The sequence below is a fragment of the Chrysochloris asiatica genome, unplaced genomic scaffold (assembly GCF_000296735.1).
Source record: "Chrysochloris asiatica unplaced genomic scaffold, ChrAsi1.0 scaffold00009, whole genome shotgun sequence".
Taxonomy (NCBI): Eukaryota; Metazoa; Chordata; class Mammalia; order Afrosoricida; family Chrysochloridae; genus Chrysochloris; species Chrysochloris asiatica.
The window spans coordinates 30048308-30068454 of NW_006408527.1; the positions used below are offsets into that span (position 1 = coordinate 30048308).

Consider the following 20147-nt stretch of genomic DNA (forward strand, 5'->3'; position numbering starts at 1 on the left):
CATGGAATGTACGAAGTATGAATCTGGGAAAATTGAAAGTTGTCAAAAATGAAATGGAACACATGAACATTGAAGAGGTGCAGCCAGAGTGAACCTTGGAGGCCAAGATGGGTAAACTTCGTCTGTCATACTTCAGACATAAAGTCAGGAGGGACCAGTCACTGGAGAAGGATATCATGTTTGGTAAGGTGGAGGGTCAGAGAAAAAAGAGGATGACCCCCAACGAGATGGATTGGCCAAGTGGAGGCATCAATGGACTCAAGTGTGGCAACAGTACTGAGGTTGGCACAGGATCGGGCAGTGTTTCTTTCTGCTGTGCATAAGGTCGCTACGGGTCAATACTGACTTGATAGTACGTACAACAATAAATATAAATGGAGAAAAGATTGAAGTTGTCAAAGACTTCATTTTGCTTGGATCAAACATCAACACTCATGAAAGCAGCAGTGAAGATTTCAAAGGACGCATTGCATTTGGAAAACTGATACACAAGACCTATTTAAAATGTTCAGGAGTAAAGACGTCCTTGAAGACTAAGGTGCTCCTGTAGGAAGCCATGGCATTTTTCAATTACTTAATATGCAAATGAAAGTTGGACAGTGAGTAAGGAAGATGATAGAGGAATCAATTGACACATTTGTGTTAAGATGTTGGAGGAGATTATGAAAAATACAATGGACTATTAAATAAAAAAACAAGTCTGTGTTGGAAAAAGTACCATCAGAATGCGTCTTAGAAATTAGAATGGCCAAACTTCATTTCTCACACTTCTGACATATTTTCCGGAGGGAGTAGTGCATGGAGAAGGATACCATGTTTGGTAAAGTGGAAGGTCAGTGACAAAAGAGGAAGACCAACTAGAAGATGGGTTAGCACAGTGGCAGCAACAATGGGTTAGAGTATGGCAATGATTGTGAGGTTGGCGCAGGACTGGGTGGTGTTTCTTTTGTGCGTATGGGTGGTATGAGTAGGTACCAATTTGATGACGTCTAATAATGACTTTCGTAAGAAACCCACAATGGAATAATGGTCTGTGAATTCTGTGTGGCTGGCCGTTGCAAAGAATTATCAAGTCAATCTGAAAAGTAGAAAGTTTTGCAGGAGTGATCTTTGGTGACAGAATTGATATGGTAGGTTAGAGGTAGAGGCATGTCTGACCTCAACCTCACATGAATTATCTTTGGAACGATGCTGAATTTCATAGAGATTTTCTTCCTTTCCTCACTGGGAAACCTGAAGAGCTCAGACTGCATTTCCCAACCCTTTTTTTTTCTTATAAACACAATGAAGTGAATTAATTATTCTTTAGTATAAAGAACGTTTTCTGGAGTGCTATGGATGTATTGGATAATCATTGGACTCTGAGCCACCAGGTCAGTGGTTCGAGCACAGCTACACTGTGGGAAAAAGATGAGACCATTTCTACAAAGATTTACATCATCACAAACATTACTCTGGGTTGCAGTGAGTGGTTTCTTATTTTAACTATATTGTATATCTTCTTGAAAAATTTAGAGAAAGTGTATTGAGCATTTTTTCCCTTTGATTATTTAATGGTGAAAATATAACCAGATATTTGTATTGCTGTATTTTTTCCATGTGCATATAGATAGATAGATAGATAGATAGATATAGATATAGATATAGATTTATGTTGTTATTTTAAGTGCCATTTAGTCGGTTCCGACCCATAATGACCCTGAACAGAGTTTCCGAGGCTGTAAATCTTTACAGGAGCAGAAAGCCTCATCTTTCTCCTGTGGAGCAGCTGGTTGTTTCTAACTCCTGACCTTACGGTTCGCAGCCGATTTGTAACCACTAAATTACCAGAGCTCCTGGTATATATATATTTGAAAATAATTATATGTATTTAGATTTCATATTATTTAGTATTTGTATACAGATTATTCTTCCTCTAGTATTATTCATAATATGAATACAGACCAAGCTTGAATATCTACCAATAGGGGATTATTAAATAAGTGATTCATGTTTGTATAGTGAAATAATATGCAGCTGTTAAAAAGAATGATTTAGGCCTATATGTACTATTTTTGATTAAAAAGAAACAAAGTCATTATGGAGGACTTATTTAACTAATTGATATGTTATCAGAAAACCTGTTAATGACAAAACTAAATTATTCTAACTCCCTAAAGTAAGCTAGTAAGCTTCAACAATGTTTCAGCAGGGATACGTTAAAAATTTGATTTATTGTGCTTTGGAATATGACATTATTGTGCTTTGGAATATAAAGAGGGTATTTTAAACTGGGAAAGAAATTTGAAGCAGTATACAGAGGAGCTCTGGTAGCGTAGTGGTTACAAATCAGGGTGCGAACCTTAAGGTCAGCAGTTAGAAACTACCTGCTGTTCCGTGGGAGAAAGAAGAGGCTTTCTGCTCCCGTAAAGATTTATAGCCTCGTAAACCCTGTACAGGGTCACTATGGATTGGAACCAACTCAACAGCACTTAACAACAACATACAGAGGATATTTTTAGATGGGAAAGAAATTTGTACATAGTAAAGTGAAAGAAAACTACTTGACCTATGTACCTTTCTACAGCTTGGTTGAAAATTGGGCCATGAGTGTGAGTTCTGTTCTAGATCTGATGTGTGGCCATGGCCATAGTCTGAGTTCTTTCTGTCACTTTCTCAACAGTAACCCCACTGTGGTTTTTTTGTTTGTTTGTTTTAATTGTGAGTTTTGTTCCACATTGTCTCCCACTCTACCTGGGACCTTCTAATGTGTTCCCTTTCACATTAGTCGGTAGTGGTAGCCAAACACTACCTAACTCTTCTGGCGTTAGAGTCATGGTGACTAATATTCATCTGCTCCATTGGTCCATTGGACTAGATGATTCCAAGCATCTTCAATTTTCATCACTCTTCTTTCTTCCACACATAGAAAGACCAATAATTGCACCTTAGATAGCCACTGAATAGCTTCTAAGATCCTAGATACTATTCAAAAAAGTAGGGTATAGTCATTGTCTTTGTGGACTATGTTACAGTAATTGACCATGGTGTCCCCTGACACAAAAGTCCTGAGCTCTCAGGCTCAGTAACTCATTGCCTTAAGATGTTTGAAAATATCTAAGAAGTTTTAATCATTTTGCTCCTTATATGCTCCATCATAGAGTCTTGATATGGCACTGTAGGATAAATGCTGGAAAGCAAGGTTGATTTGAACCACAGTTTAAATTCACCAGCCAATCCTCAGAAACCCGCTATAAGGTGGCACAATTTTGGTAGCAATTAACAACAGCAACATGCCCTATCACATTCATAGATGTGTTTATGATAAACATAACTACCATGTACAAATATCCTCTTTCAAATCCTTCTCTGAGAGCAAGTATACTCCTGCTCTTGCTCCTGTACCTGTTTCACTTGTGTTTCTGCCCATGTATTTATCCGCAGAACACTGCCATTCTAGGGGTGTATATATAACACAATTTATCTCTGTCTCTTCAAACTCTTGCACACTTCCCTGTGGCTTTAGCTGTCTTTAACATCCTTCTGCCAACCCTCTTCTTGCATATTTCCCTCCCCATCACCTGAGCTCACATGTGTCTCCTGTCTAGCCATGAATTACTTTCCCTTCCCTCTCACCCTTGGGAACCATCAAAGAATGTTGCTTTTAGCATGAAAACCTTTTCTTGAGTTTTTACAATAGTCTCTGATACAATATTTGTTCTCTTGTGATTGACTAATTTCTTTTTTTAATTTTTATTTTGAATTGAGTGATCATTTACATGGGAGAACATCAGTTTTACATTCCTCAGATCACTGCAATGATTACACCCTCCTCCATTCATCATCCAACAGTATTTGCTTCTATTCCCTCTGGGTTGTTGTGTTTTTGTTTTTGTTTTTGTTTTGATGTACACAAAAACACTCAGGGATATATAATCATTTAAACAACCAAAGGGCACATTCTGTAAGCCTGCCAGCACACAGCCTTTCTCTTTCCATGAGTCTAGGGTTCTCAGCTACTGTATCTCTCCATGTCCTCATCACTGCCTTCATCTCTGGTGTCTCTTCTTCTCTGGATAGGATCTCACATTCCACTCATGCTCTTCTCCCTTACTGGTCCTAGGGTCCTCTGTTCCTGGACTGTAAGAGTAACTGCTAACCCCTTTTTGTTGCAAAACTTCTACCTTTACAGTTGTGACAGTCGCAGTTAGTGATAATAGTTACTCATTATTGAATCATAAAAATGTTATCCCCATCTCCTTTCACCAGACCTGTCCAGACAAGGTGAAAACCATTCAGTGGGGATTCTACTTCCCCCCACACACTCTGAAACTAAACTTTTTCTTGAAAATTTGTAAGCCAGTTACTTAATGCCTTTATAGCCACCCCCCAAAAAAACTATACAGTTCTTGAATGAGAACTGCAAAAGGAAACTATGCAACCTAATATTAAAAAAAAAAAAAAAAAGGCTGAAATCATAGGTGTGAATGCAGAAATATAGGACAAATTCATAATTGGATCTAAAATACTAAGCACTTATGTACATCAAAAGACATCATAAGAAGAGTAAAAAAGACTATCAATAGGAAAAAATCTTCTCAAATGACATATCGAATCTCAAAAATACATAGAAAATGTCAACAACTCAACAATAAGAAGATAAACAACCCAGGTTAAAAATAAATAAAGGACATGGACAGTTATTTACTGAAGAGAAAATTTAAGCAAGTCTCAATAAATATTGTTTGATAAGTGAATTGTTTGCTAAAATGAATAGACTGTTTCCCATAAATTGATCTGTAGTAATTTTCTAAATAAGTAATAAAGTTATCTGCTGTTTTACATTGTGGAACAATCAATTAGGTCAAATTGATATAGTCAGGTTGACTAAGGTGGGTTTAGGGTTCACTGTGCATATGTGTCTCAACATGTATTTTCCAAGGTATTAGTATTAGTGGAGTTTACATGATCTGATATTTATTATAAGACATCAAAGTGTTAAAAAAATGCAAGTAGTTTTAACAATTGTAACACTGTTATTGTTGACAACACCTCTTCCTCCAGCTCTCCTAACCAGGTACATCATCCTCTGTTCTCCAGTGAGCAGTGTCTGTGACTGAATTCCCACTTCTCCTTATGAGATACAAAATGAAAGCAATGACTTGGAGGGTTCATTTATAATCTTATGCAGCAGTGGAAAGAAAGCATTTTCCAGTTTGAAGTGTGAAATACAAAGTGTTTCATGCACTGCAGGGAATCCTGGTGGCTCTGTACAATAAGCAATGGACGGCTAACTGCAAGGTTGGCAGTTCGCGTTCACCAGCCACTCCATGGGAGAAAGATAAGGTTTTCTGCTCTCACAAAGCTTTAGAGCTTCAGAAAACCTGTACAGGGTTGCTATGAGTCACAACCAACTGGCAGCACTAAACAACAACAACAAGTGATGTGTTGTATATATGCTTCCCTTCTGTGGCACTGTAGGATAAGCACTGGACTTCAAAGTTTGTTTGAACTGCAGGGTCTTCAAACTCACCAGCCATTCCTCAGAAACGCTATACAGGGTTGCTCTGAATCAAAACTGACACGATGATACTTAAAAACAACAATTGTATACTTAAGAGAATAAAAAGAAAGACAATCCAGTTTTTGGAAATCTTTTTCTTTATCTTTTTAATGATGGGTCACAAAGAGGTAGAAGTTTCTTTCCATATAAAGATGGAAAATATGAATCTTTGTACTAGTTTTCTTTATCTTTTATTTCCCAGGTTCAGCTTTAAGTCAAATTGAGATTACTAAAATTTAATTATTTTACATAAAGTAATTATGGAAGTTCAGAAGTAGGTCTTGCAAATGAACACTGCACATAAGGACATAAGTTTTCTCACTGAATAGAGACTTGAATACAAAAGTACTCTTGGGTGGATTTTAATGTGTTTTACCATGGAAACCAAAGGGTTGTGTATTTCCATCTACCTGCAAGTTGAGATTACCTAGGAGAGACAGAATAGTGAATACAATTTTTGAGGGGTTCTCAGCATTATTTATAAAAAAAGATAATTTCTGATTAACATTTATAGATAATTTCCTCATTACCATTGCATCACATGCAGAAATATGTATACATATAGTTGCACACAAAAACAAAAATATGTAAAAGCTTGTTTCTCCATATCTATCTGTCATCCTATCCATCTACCTACCTATTTTTATTTGTGTCCGATATGGTAGCTGGTATAGTCTCTCAGAAATTACATTATTTAAATTTTATTTTTTAAAATACAGAGACTGCCAGATGCTATCAGAATTAATCTCTGCTTTCTTAAAAGATATTGCCTGCTAAAGAAAGTGAGGTTTCAATAACTGAAAATAAATGTATTGTTTGTTGTTGTTTTTATTAACTCATAGCGACTCTGTATATTTTCTAAGGAGCAGCTGGTGGGTTTGAACTGCTTACCTTGTGGTTCATAATACAGTGCTGATTCTACAGTGCCATACTAATAGTCCTGAAAATAAATTTGTTGTTGTTAAGTACTGTCGAGTTGGTTCTCACACATAGTGACACAGTGTTGGGTTTCTGAGGAGCGACTGGTGAGTGTGAACTGCTGTTGATGTTTAAACTGATTTTGTAGTCGAGTGCATTAGCCCACAGCATCATACCATGGAGTTCATAATAACAAACAGATGTGTGTTGGATGAAGTACAGCCAAAATGCTCTTTGGAAGCCAGGATGGCCAGACTTTCTCTCATACTTCGGACATATTATCAGGAGTGACCAGTCCCTGGAGAAGGACATCATTCTTGGTGAAGTGGTGGATTAGATTAAAGGAGAATGACCCCCGACTTGATGGATTGTCCCATCACTGGCCTCAGGCATAGCACCCTTGTGATGCTAGCCTGGAACTTGGCAGTGTTTCGTTCTGATGTGCGTAAGTTTGCTATGAGTCAGTGATGACTCAATGGCACCTAACAAGAACAACAATCAACCCAGTACACTGAGGTTGTTTGTTCCGTGATTTGAAGAATCTTCCATTCTGGCTGGAATTCGGAGCCACTGCATCCATAAGCAAAAATCCAGTCCATCAAATTGTTGCAAGTTTTACTTGCTCGCAGTATCAAACATCTTTCTCTTCATGTGGTCAAATTCTGGACAACTTAGTCCTAGTCATTAAAGCTGGGTCAAATTGGCACTAGCTGCAAGTTTGGGCATTTCCACATACCTCATTTCACTGCAGACCACATGGCACCTTCACTCTCAGCCCTAGACTATAGGGGCTTTGTTATTGCCCATGTTGTTGTTGTTGTTGTCGTTGTTGTCAGGTTCCATTGAGTTGGCACCGATTCATAGCGACCCCATGCACAGCAGAACTAAACAATGCCCAATCCTGGGCCAACCTCACTACCGCTGTCACACTTGACACCATCAGTGATGCCACCTGGCTGATCCATCTCGTTGGGGGTCTTCCTCTTTTTCTCTGACCCTCCATCTTACCCAGCATTACATCCTTCTCCAGTGAGTGTTCCCATGTTGATGTCCAAAGTATGACAGACGAAGCTTAGCCATCCTGGCCTCCAAGGAGCACTCTGGCTGCACTTCTTCCAAAATAGATTTATTGGTTCTTTTGACAGTCCATGGCACTTTCAGTATTCTCCTCCAATACCACAACTCAAAGGCATCAATTCTTCTACGGTCTTCCTTATTCACTGTCCAGCTTTCACATCCATATGAGGTTATTGAAAATACCATGGCTTGGGTCAGGCGCACCTTAGTCCTTAAGCTGACATCTCTGCTCTTCAACACTTCAAAAAGTTCCTGTGCAGCAGAATTGTCCAATGCAATACGTCGTCTGATCTCTTGACAGCTGCTTCCATGAGTGTTGACAGTTGATCCAAGAAGAACGAAGTCCTTCACAACTTCAATCTTTTCTCCATTGATAAGAATGTTGTTTATTGGTCCAGTAGTGAGGATTTTTGTTTTTCTGACATTGAGATGCTACCCATACCAAAGGCTGTGTTCTTTGATATTCATCAGTAAATGTTTCAAGTCCTCTTCACTTTCAGCAAACAAGGTTGTATCATCAGCATATCGCAGGTTGTTAATGAGTATTCCTCCAATCCTGATGCCATGTTTTTCTTCATAGAACCCAGCTTCTCGTATTATTTCCTCAGCATACAGGTTGAATAAGTATGGTGAAAGAATACAACCTTGTCGCATACCTTTCCCAATTTTAAAACATTTAGTGTTCCCATGCTCTTTTCGAACAACTGCCTCTTGTTCCAGGTACAGATTCCTCAGAAGTACAATTAAGTGTTCTGGAATACTTATACTTCTCAATGTTGTCCATAGCTTGTCATGATCCACACAATTGAAAGCCTTGGCGGCAACAACACATAATACCCAACCAAGCAGGCTCAGGGGATGGTCCCAGAACTCTGAACCACATATAAAGGAATATAAACTTAGAAGTTTGGAAGGCTCACAGCTGGGGAAATTTGTGGCAGAAGCAAGAAATCTATTGCTTTCTAGCCCAGGATGCTCAGCTTCTCCAGGAGCACATGGGGGAAGGATCGGAGTTGCCACAGACGCCTGGCAGAATTGCAGAGATAAAGGTGTGGACATTCTTTTCTTTTGGTAGCTGTTCATTGGTTCCTTGCTGTCTGTGCACCTCCATTCTGGTGACTTATAGGGGTGATTGAGTGAGTGGGCACACCAGCCCCACCCTCGGAGGGTTCTACTACGCATGCACACAGATCTTCTCGAAATTTAAAGAGACAGTTTCCAATTAAAACCAAACAGCCACAGCCGGCCCTGAACTGTTTACCACTAGAAAAAAGGCCTGAATGGGGATTGTGGGACAGGACAAGCAGACAAAAAAAGGAAATAAGCCAAAAATTAAATCCTAAGTTCCGTCAGAGCTTGATCAACAACAACACAGAGCACCGGGCCAAGAAGGCTCAAGAGACAGTGTTGGAACTTTGAAACAAATATAAAGCTATGTTTGGAGGATTGAAGGGTTTACAGCTAGGGAATTTGAAGGGAATTCAGAAATCCATTGTATTCTGGATCAAGACACTCAGCTGTTCCAGGGGCCGCCATCTTGGGAGACAACATCTTGATTGTATTAAGATTGATAGTATTAGTGCCCATAGTGTCAGGAATTTACACAAATTCCTAAACTTAAGACTAGTTAGCCCTTCCTCTTCTTTCTCTTCTCAAGATAAACAGGTTCCAATGAAAGATAGCCAAACTCAGCCCATTTCTTCTTTGCTGCATTTCCCTCATTTGCTCTCAAGAAGTAGCCCCTGGTGAGTCACCAGCAAGCTTACTACTCCTCACCAGCTCCCTTTAACTTTCAGTCCTGGAAGGGTGTTTTCTCTAATGGGCACAGACTTTTCTAGCATTGATGCCTCCAAAGCAAACCTCTTGATTGAAACTCAAAATGCCAAAAAGTCCACTGTTTTCTGCAGGTGTTTTGTTTCAGCCATGAATCTCCTTTTCTCTCAGTAATTTTTGCTTGGTCTGCGTGTGTTTTCACATGCAAATGTTCCAACTCTAATCATTCTGGGTGGGAGTTCAGGATTCTACCTAAGACCCCATATGCTATTAAGGCTTAAAACAAGAAGCCTATATTTTCTGGGTAAATTTTAACTCCTCTTTTAGCAAATCCAATCAAGTATAAGTTGAAGACAGGCTTACAAGCGCTCTGTAATAATTCCCAATATTCATTTCCATAACATATGTACATTTATTTTATAATACTGGGCATAAGAAACAAATATCCATTAGGTGGTCAACTACAAAAACTTTTAAAAACACTCAAGTTCAATATTTTCTTCACTCTTGGACCAACCCCACTCATATGCATATGGCCTTGGGCCTCGCAGGTGGATCCAGAAGATTCTGGTCTCCTATCAGCCATGTTTTGGACTGCCAAAAGAACCAATAGATCTGTTTTGGAAGAAGTGCAGCCAGAGTGCTCCTTGGAGGTCAGGATGGCTAAGCTTCATCTCTCATACTTTGGACATATTGTCAGGAGGGAACAGTAGCTGGAGAAGGATGTCATGCTGGGTAAGATGGAGGGTCAAAGAAAAAGAGGAAGACCCCCAACGAGATGGATCGGCCAGTTGGCATCATTGATGGCATCAAATGTGGCAGCGGTAGTGGGGTTGGCCCAGGATCGGACATTGTTTCTTTCTGCTGTGCATGGGGTCGCTATGAGTCAGTTCCGACTCGATGGCACCTGACAACAACAACATCAGCCATGTTTAACCGGCATGACATCTGCTTTGTATAACTCCAGAAGCTGCTTTATGCCCCTCAGCTTATGCATTTTATCTCTTACAAAGATTGAAAGAGATAAAATAACAATAGCAGATGAAATAACAAAACCAAAATAACTGTAAAAATCAAATGTTTCACTTCCCATCTCCCTTAGTTCTTTCTCTTACAAAGCTTCATGCTTCCATGAATCTGTAGCCATTGCCGTGAATTCTACTCCTGATGCTAACTAAGTGCAAAAAGCATTGCTGAACCATGTCTGACTCCCTCTGACTTCACAAGGGGAAAGAGAACCAAACTCAAATTCAGCCCAATATGATTTCTATGAAGTGGAGTTCAGACATGCCTCCACTTCATATCCTTTTTTACTAGTAAGGCAGAGTTATCAGTGTCTTTAAAATTAGTCCAGCTTGAGAACCAATTTGGAAAACTGATGCTTGTGATTTTGTTTCTCTAGAATCCCACTTCTGGTACCACATGTCTTAGGCTGGTTACTCTAGAGAAGCAAAACAGTAACACTTACATATGTTTAAGAGAGGGATAGATGGAAATGGCTCATAATTGTAGAGTCACAGGTGGAAACGAGAGCAAGCTTTTCCTTTGTGCCTAGTATACTGGGAGTGGGCCACACTCCCAAGGAACCATCCTTTCAGTTGAATTGGCAGCTCATAGCCACTTATCATAGTGTTAAATACGCCTGCTCATTGTCAGTTATCAAAAAGCTAGCTATGCCTGTAGCGGGTTTTAACATGGAGATGACCACATCTCAATTGCCAAACCACTGGGAATCCCAGCCAGTTAAATTGACACAAAACCTTAACTATCACAGTGCCTAACACATCCTAAGTACTAAGGAAGATGCCAGAAATCTGATGATGAGCAAAACTCAGGTTTACATTCTAATTGACTTACTCTATGAATGAGATAAAGAAATTCTTACATATTGGAGGAAATGACTAGAAAAATAGGGGGAAACATTGTTATGTGCCATTGAGTCAGTTCTGACTCATAGTGACCTTATGTACAACAGATGGAAGAACTCTCTGATCCTGTGCAGTCTTCACAATCATGTGTATGTTTGATCCTATTGGTACACTTAGAGTTTCTTTTCATCTCATTGATGAGCTACCTCTTTTTTGCTGGCCTTTTACTTTACCAAGTGTGATGTACGTCTCCAGGGACTGGTTCCTTCTGATAACATATCCAAAGTACCTGAGATAAAGAGTGATGACAGCGGTGCATTCGTGATTCATAGCTCAGTCTAAATCATTTTAATAAGGGAATATGGAAGTTTTTTGACAGATGGACAAAGAGTATTGAAAAGCAAGGAAATTATGTAAAAAAATGATGTTTTTGTCTTTTCTAAAAGTTGATTACATAAATTATACAGGCAAAGTGTGGATAATTTTTGACTCATTCTTATAATATTTAAGATAAACTGACTTTTCATTTGATAAACAAGGGAAACAGATCCAATGATAGTTTTCAAAGACATTGTTGTTACAAAACATCTACTTTTACATTTCTGACCCTCGCAGTCAGTCCTGATAGCAATTATTCACTATTGTACCACAAGAGTCCTATTCCTACCTGCTTTCATCAGCCCTGTCCCAGCAGTTGGAAATGACTCAGTGGAAAGTCTACCTTCCCCCACCCCCTCTGGAACTAAGCTCCCTCTTGAAAGCTTGTAAGCCAGTCACATCTTGCCTTTGTAGCTCCCCCTGCGCCCATTTTGGGTACCTAATGTAAGGAGCTCTGGTAGCGTAGTGCTTACGAATCGGGCTGTGAACCATAAGCTCAGCGGTTCGAAACTACCAGCCGCACCGCGGGAGAAAGATGAGGCTTTCTACTCCCGTAAAGATTTACACCCTCGGAAACCCTGTACAGGGTCGCTATGGGTCGGAACCGACTCGACGGCACTTAACAACAACAACAACAAATGTATTGATACTAATAGAGTTTTATATGTGCATGTGAGTACACATACGTTAGTAGTTTATGTGTTTAGGTTTGTGTATATATTTTGTAGGCACATCCACAAAGACATGTGTTCTTCTGAAAGATATTGTAATTTTGTAGTTTCTTTCTGAAGTAGTGAATACATAAAGAGACTCTTGATTTCTTTCTGTTTATTTTATACCAGGTTTTAAAAAAAAGAGAAAAAGTTAATGAGTAAATGATACAAATGAGTTTGAATTGTCTGTGGTTAGAAATATTTTAAGTGTTAAGCAATAAAATTGGAGAACATTCAAGTTTTTTTTAGAAGTTTTAACAGATAAAACTTGGGTTGCAATCAATTGAAAATAAAACCCTTTTACTTTTGTGGCATGAAACTGGTTTAAAATGACTTGCTACCTTATTTATTATAAAACATATTGAGAGATAATAGAATAATAGGATAGTAAAGTATTTCTCTAATACACAAGTACTGACATGCCAATTATTTTTTCACTCACTTTTCTCTCACTTATGTGCTTTTGCAAAACAAAATAAAATAATAAAGCAGCACATTATATCATCAACATTTTTTGGTATTATTTTTGTTATGTGCCATCTAGTAGGTATTGACTCGTAGTGACCCTGCATAGGGTTTCTGAGGACCAACTATTGAATTTAAACCCCCAAATTTGTAGTTCAAGCCAACCTTGCTGTCCAGTGCTCATCCTATAGCGCCAAATGAAATCTTTGTTATTTATTTAAACAAAATGCTTTCTTACTTCTTTGTGGAATTCTAACTTATAATAAATGCATTATAAACTCTTTGATTAATAAAATCCCATATGACGATTATTAACAAGTCATTATGCATGCTTTTTAAATAATTATTTTGAAAATATTAACTATGCCCCCATTACATGGGAAATAGATTCCTAAACTGTTTAGCAAAAACAAAAATATATTTATTAGAATGATATTGAATTTTTAGACTCTTGATATTATTTTATAGTGAATTAAATATGTAAAATTAAGTCCCTTTATTGAATTATCTGCTTTATAACTTTTGGTGTCCTGGTGTGGCACTGTGGATGAATTGGATTGCAAAGTCAGCTTGAATCGCAAGGTCAGCGGTTCAAGCTCAGTACTTTCTCCTCGGAAACCCTATACAGGGTCACTATGGGTTAAAACTGACTTGATGGCACTTCACAACAACAAAAATGGTGGTTACTTTAACATTGTATGAATTTCACCTTTACTGGTTCATATATATGGTGTTTTGGGATATTTTAAATGACTATATTTTTAAAAAAATAGACAACAATTGCTTCTCTCCAACCAATGAGTGTGTTGCTCAATTTTCATTATCTGTGGTATGGAATTCACTTAACATACTCAATAAAATAATTTACTTTTATTTTTTATGATTTATATTACAGACATAAGATTTCAAAATTAGTTTATATCTAATGATTTTTATAAAAACGATATGTGAAACTCACATAAATTCATATAAATATATTTTTTTTTCTATTTGCAGGGTACAAGTTGAATTCTATATGAATGAAAACACATTTAAAGAGAGACTAAAGTTATTTTTCATTAAAAACCAGAGATCAAGTAAGTCATTAATTCCATCCCCTTTCTCTACGTGCTCTAAATATATGTTTACTTCAAAACATTCCTGCCATGCAATCTTTTTGTAAAATACTTTTTATATAAAGGCAATGCTGTTCTGCACCTTGGATTCCTTTCTGACTCATAGAAACTTCATGTCACAGACTAGAAACTGCCCATAGGATTTCCTAGGCTGTAATCTTTATTGGAAGGAGCTCTGGTAGCGTAGTGGTTACAAATTGGACTGCGAACTGCAAGGTCAGTAGTTCGCAACTACCAGCTGCTCTGCAGGATAAAGAGGAGGCTTTCTGCTCCGGTAAAGATTTACGGCCTCGGAAACGCTGTACAGGGTCGCTATGCGTCGGAAACTACTCCACGCCACATAATAACAACAACAATGTTTATTGGAGTAGTTCGCCAGGTTTTTCCTCTTGTGGAATCCCTCATGAGTTTGAAATTCTGATCTTTAGGTTAGGAGCTGAGCGCTTAACTATTGTGCCACCAGAGCCCCTTTATAAAGACAATATAATTGCTAATCTCATCTGCCAGGCAGCAATATTTTAGATAAGCTACATGGAGCTCTAGTAGCATAGTGGTTACGCATTGGGCTGTGAACGACAAGGTCAGCAGTTCGAAACTACCAGCTGTTCCACAGGAGAAAAAAAAGGCATTTTGCTCCCGAAACGCTATGAGTCGGAACCGACTCCAATGCACATAACAACAACTACAAGCTACAATTGGTGATGTTAAAGTCTCTTGAACATTTTTAATACCACAAATTCCACACTAATAAATAGAGTTTTGAGTAGTTTACTGACTGTGTTGATTGAAACATTAAAGGAAAACTTTAAATGAGGAGTTCTTACATTTTATTGTAAGTCCAACTAAAGTTTCTTGTTTGGAAAAGGCTTTGGCAATACTAACTCACCACAAATGGAGATATTAGTAATTTAGTGGTAGAGTTCAGTGGTTCCCAATCATGCCTAATAATGATAAACATTTAGGGTGCTCTGAAATACACAGATTCTGAGTATCCTTCCCTGCACATTTAAAATTTGTAAGAGCATGGTGGCTATGTAGGATGCTGTGCTGGACTGCTAACCACAAGGTCGGCAGTTTTAGCCTGTATTACTATGCATTGCAATCGACTCAAGGCACCTAAAAACAACAACAGGACAAGACGGAGTCTTGAAACGTCCCATCATCAAACATGTTTGGGGAACATTGGCACTTGGCTAGTCACAGCCCTCCTAAATCTGTTCAAGATTGAAGTGCTAGTGATACTTACTGTGTACATATTATCATGTATTAAAACACATATAGTAAACCAGTATGTAACTTTGCATGTAATTTCTGCTTAAAAAGTCAACAAACAATGGCGAGGTCTGCCTTTGATTGGTATAAATTTTCAGTTCTGTCCATTTTAACCCCTAATCCTTTTGGGGATTTCTGTAAGGTTCAAAACGACAAGGCTGAATTGTGAGAAGGCATCCAAATACTTGCCATAGGAGATATATCAATATTTAAAGTAGACTGGTTAGAGATTCTCAGTGTCATACTAGCTTTGGCGGTAAGGCTGGGAATAATGCCTTTCAAACCTGTGTGGTTAAAATTGTCAAGGAAGCCACACCAATAGATATTACATGATGAACTCCTGGTGTGGCACTCTAGGATAAGCACCAGACTGCTAACTGGAAGATCAGTAGTACAAACCCATCAGCAGCTCCTTAAAAATCCTACATGTGGTTGCTATATTTGGAAGCGACTCAAGGGCACTTAACAACAACGATAATAACAAATGGGTCACATCATCTAATCTTTTTCTTGATTTCAATGCTAATAATAAGATCGCTCCAGACCAGAAAAGTCAAATGCGTTGTTTTATACTTCATTTGCCAGCAGCTTGGACTAAGCAGTCATTTGAGGAAACCAGTTTTATAAACCCAGGGCAATCTTATTACTCATTTCAAAGACTACAAAAAATTCACCCATAAAATGTATGTGGCATTTTAAAAAGGAAACATCAAAAAATAAACACATGATTAAAAAGCTTTAACCTTTTGCTATTCAGAAATGTTATTCCAAGAACACTCACATAAAGCTGAAAAAGTTTGTTTAAAAAAATTGGTATTGCATTTCCAGGTTTTATTAAGAAATAATCTTGAGAAGGCCTTCCTCAAAAATTTAATTCATAATGCCTGAATCAGATTTTGTTGCTGTTAAGAGGTCTCCTGACTCATGTCGACCCTGTCTAGGACTTCTGATGAGTGGCTGGTGAACTTGAATTGCTGAACTTGTGAGTACCAGTCCAGTGCTTATCCTACAGTGCCACACCAGGACTCCATGATTCAGACACCATCTTATAGAAAGGATAATACTTTTATTATTCAGACATTAAGCATGTTTTGCTTCATCATAATTGCTCTTCTTTGTCATGATGAAGAATTATAGGGTAGTTAACTGTGACTTACACAGTTAAAATACAATGGATTTTAAAATTTCATTGTACTTATTTTAGACTGAAAAGCAATGATTAACTGTTCCAGCTCCAAATGGGAGAAAACACAACCTGTGTGTTTCTAGGTGCATGTTTCTGTCTGAGTGTGTGTGCGTTTGTGTTTCTTAGCATATGCTGTCATGCTCTCTTTATAATAAAATCTACACAGTATGCTGAAGGTACAATATTTATAACTTATCTTGTGAATTTGTTACAGCTAATTTTTCTAGCAAGCTGAAATTGATTTACATATTCATGAATACTTAAAATTTTAAACATAATTTACTGGGCATGAATTTTATGGCGTCTGAATGCAAAAAAATTACTCATGGTGTATAATATTTGCTGTCATTTGAAGTTCATGTATTCTATCCAACTTACTCTTTGTTTTAATATTCAGCTAATTAAAATTCAGCTACCTAGAGCTTCAGAGAGTTGAGACAATTATAGTATTGTACTTTCTAAATGTGATTTAAGTGCTGTGCATAAAGATGATATTTTTGACAATTCTTTTTAATCTTTTGTGAACTGAGTTCAAAATGAAAATCACACTTTTGTTATTTGTTTAAAGGTTTAAGAATACGACTGTTCAATTTTTCTCTCAAATTATTAAGCTGCTTATTATATATAATCAGAGTGCTACTAGAAAATCCATCACAAGGAAATGAATGGTAAGGTATCTTTATTTCATCTTTACCAGTTATCCACTGCTTACTTTGAATTGTATTACAGTTTTTTTAACTGTGCTATATAGAATTCATATTTTAAAGATGTTTTACGTATTTGTCACAAATTAAGTTGATGCAAATCACACACAATATATGAATGCAATCCTTGTAGCTTCTCTGTAAACATCTCTCTCTTTTAATGCATATCATTTATGCATAATAATACTGGACACCAACCCATATAAATCTTTTTTGCTAATCAAAGTATACTAAGTAATTTTTGGTAAAAATATACAAACAAAATTTACATACCTATTCTTCATTCTCCATAAATTGTATCGTCATGGTTGCTATCCCTACTCCTATTGTTTCACCACATTAACTTTGACTTTTTGTTTCTAAAACTTCTACTTTGTTTTTTAGGGTTACTGTGTCAATTTCGTCTCATATAGATTTTTTTTTTTTTTAAAAAGCACAGTGCTCAAGGCAAACATTCTTTACTAGTTGAGCTAAACTGTTGTTTATTTTAAAGATGACTTCATGAGATAGATTTGGTCCAAGTCTTAAAGATTATCTCTGGACAATAGATTGACAGTTTCTCCTGTCTCAATGGCTTCTCTAAATCTAGTCTCTATAAGAATTTGAAATTCTGTTCCATATTTCCCCTCATTTTTATCACAGTCCATTTACTGGAAAGTGTATCAAAGTGTTTAGTAGTTGATATCTGACACCATCCAGTTCTTCGGGTCTCATGGCACATGAGATAGTTCCTGGAGTCAATTAGACCTGCCGTCTATTTCCTTCTGCAATTCCTGGGTTTCCTTCCTCTGCTGTCACAGGAGAATAGAAATCATTTGTTTCTTGCATGGTCACTTGTTAGCCTTTAATACTGCAGACATTACTTACTGCATTAGATTTACTATATTGTTGCTGTTGTTGTTAAGTGCCGTTGAGTCAGTTCCAACCCATAGCGACCCTGGATAGGGTTTCCGAGGCTGTAAATCTTTACGGGAGCAGAAAGCCTCATCTTTCTCCCGTGGAACCGCTGGTAGTTTTGAACTGCTGACCTTGAGGTTTGCAGCCCAACTCATAACCACTGTGCTACCAGAGCTCCTTAGAGACTTAAAAAAACAACATTGGGGAAGTAGGCTAGTCAGGCCCTCAAAATCATGACCCTAAACATTTAGATCAATAGAACTCATCTCAGGAGGTGTTAGTTAGGCCTTAGTTGTTGTTGTTGATGTTGTTATCAGGTGCCATCGAGTCACAACCGACTCATAGTGACCCCATGCACAGCAGAACGAAACAATGTCTGATCCTGGCTGGGTCTTAGTAATATCAACAATTGCTACCTCTCTTGTAATTTATTATTATTTTAATTTTGATGGTCCTTTTCTTAATTTGTCCTTTATCTGGTGTACATCTTAGTGATACCAGTTACATTTGTCAAGTGTGTAACCATTAACTCTAGGCAGCATCAGTTTTCCCATCACCATAAATAAAAATTCACTATTTCCCAGAAATCAAAGCCCTCTCTCCCTTATGTCTGACAGCACTAAAAACTATTGCTCTCTATACATTTACCCATTCTTGTCATTTCATATAAGTGAAATTCAGTGTCATTTAATACATTGTCTTTTTGTGATTGATCGGGTTTAGTCAGTATAATCTTTTGAGGTTCATCCATATAGCATATGGCAGGACTTCTTTTATCATGAAAACTTAGTAATATTGTGTTGTATATATGTATCACATTTTTCTGTACCATTTACCTGTTGTTGAACACCTTTTAGTTACTGTGGATAGTGCATCAATGAACATAGTTATGCATGTCATTTGTTGTTGTTTTTGTTAAGTGCCATTGAGTTGGTTTTGACTCATAGCAACCCTGTATAGTTTCCTATAGAGTGGCCAGTGGGTTTGAACCACCAGCCTTTGGATTAGCAGTCCAGTGATTATCCTCCAGCACCACACTAGGACTCCATAAATAATAGTTGTATAAAATGGGTTAGTTTCTTAAAACAAACCTGAAAGCTTTTCTGTTCTTAGTCATATGCAGTTGCAAATGGTTTCACTCTACTGTGCCAGTTTTGTAGGTATTTTAAGTTATGCTTGAGCCATTTCTCTCGAATGGAAACACTCCAGCACATATTGAAATTCCAGCTATCTGAAGTCTCAGTCTTAGTCTGTGCAGTTGTTTTTCTTGTTTGAATCAAATAGCTTTTTTCCCCCATTTATTATCATGTTGCTTTTATAAAATTGAATTACTATTCATTATGAACTTTCCTTTTTAAGCTTTATGTTTTGCTTGCTGTATGCAGGAGAGAAGAGGACTGTGCAAGTAATGGCTTGAATACTTTTTATATAATCATCATGCTGGACCCCTGTCCAGGGTCCTAAATTCAGTTTGCAAAGTTGAATACTTAAATTTGATGGCTGGTTTATGTACATTTTTTTTTCATGTAAATGTTTGCCTTAGACATTTTTTTAATGAAAATTTAAGAGTAAAATGTAATGTTAAGTTATAATATGTATTTAAATGATTATTTTTCAGCTTATTTAGATAGTGAAAATGGTTCCATGTTTACTAAAGGGTTTGAAAATGAGTTAAATATTAAAAATTGGAGTTTTATAGTGTACTGATTTGATAGATATATAAATAGTATCTACTTAATAAGCTGTAATTATAGACAGGAGTCCTGGTATGGTGCTGTAGGATAAGGACTGGACCAAAAGATTGGTTTGAACTGCAAGGTATGTAGTTCAAACTCACCAGCCACTCCTTGGTTACTGTGAGTCAGAGTCAACTAGATGATATTTAGCAACAACAATTTACAATCGCAATTACAGATAGGGGATGTGGTGGCTACATACAATAAACCTGTGACTGCACCACAAGGTAGGCAGTTCAAACCCACGTGCTGCTCAGTGGGAGAAAGAGGAGGCTTTCTGCTGTCACACGATTTGAGGAGCCAGAAATGCTAGACAGGGTCATTATGAGACTTCATCGATTTGATAGTACTTAATGAGCTCTGGTAAGGAGCTCTGGTAGCGTAGTGGTTACGAATCGGGCTGCGAACCTTGAGGTCAGCGGTTCGAAACTACCAGCCGCTCCGCGGGAGAAAGATGAGGCTTTCTACTCCCGTAAAGATTTACACCCTCGGTGTGGCGCTGT

The 20147-nt window shown here is 37.6% G+C and overlaps 1 protein-coding gene across 1 annotated transcript in view; it reads left to right on the forward strand.

Annotated features, from left to right (window-relative positions):
* Positions 1–20147, forward strand: part of KCNT2 (potassium channel, subfamily T, member 2) — a 728083-nt gene that overhangs the window by 182425 nt on the left and 525511 nt on the right. The window contains exons 2-3 of the mRNA XM_006834237.1: positions 13731–13810; positions 16876–16975. Of these exons, the coding sequence (XP_006834300.1) occupies positions 13731–13810; positions 16876–16975 (180 nt within the window). The remainder of the gene's footprint in view (positions 1–13730; positions 13811–16875; positions 16976–20147) is intronic.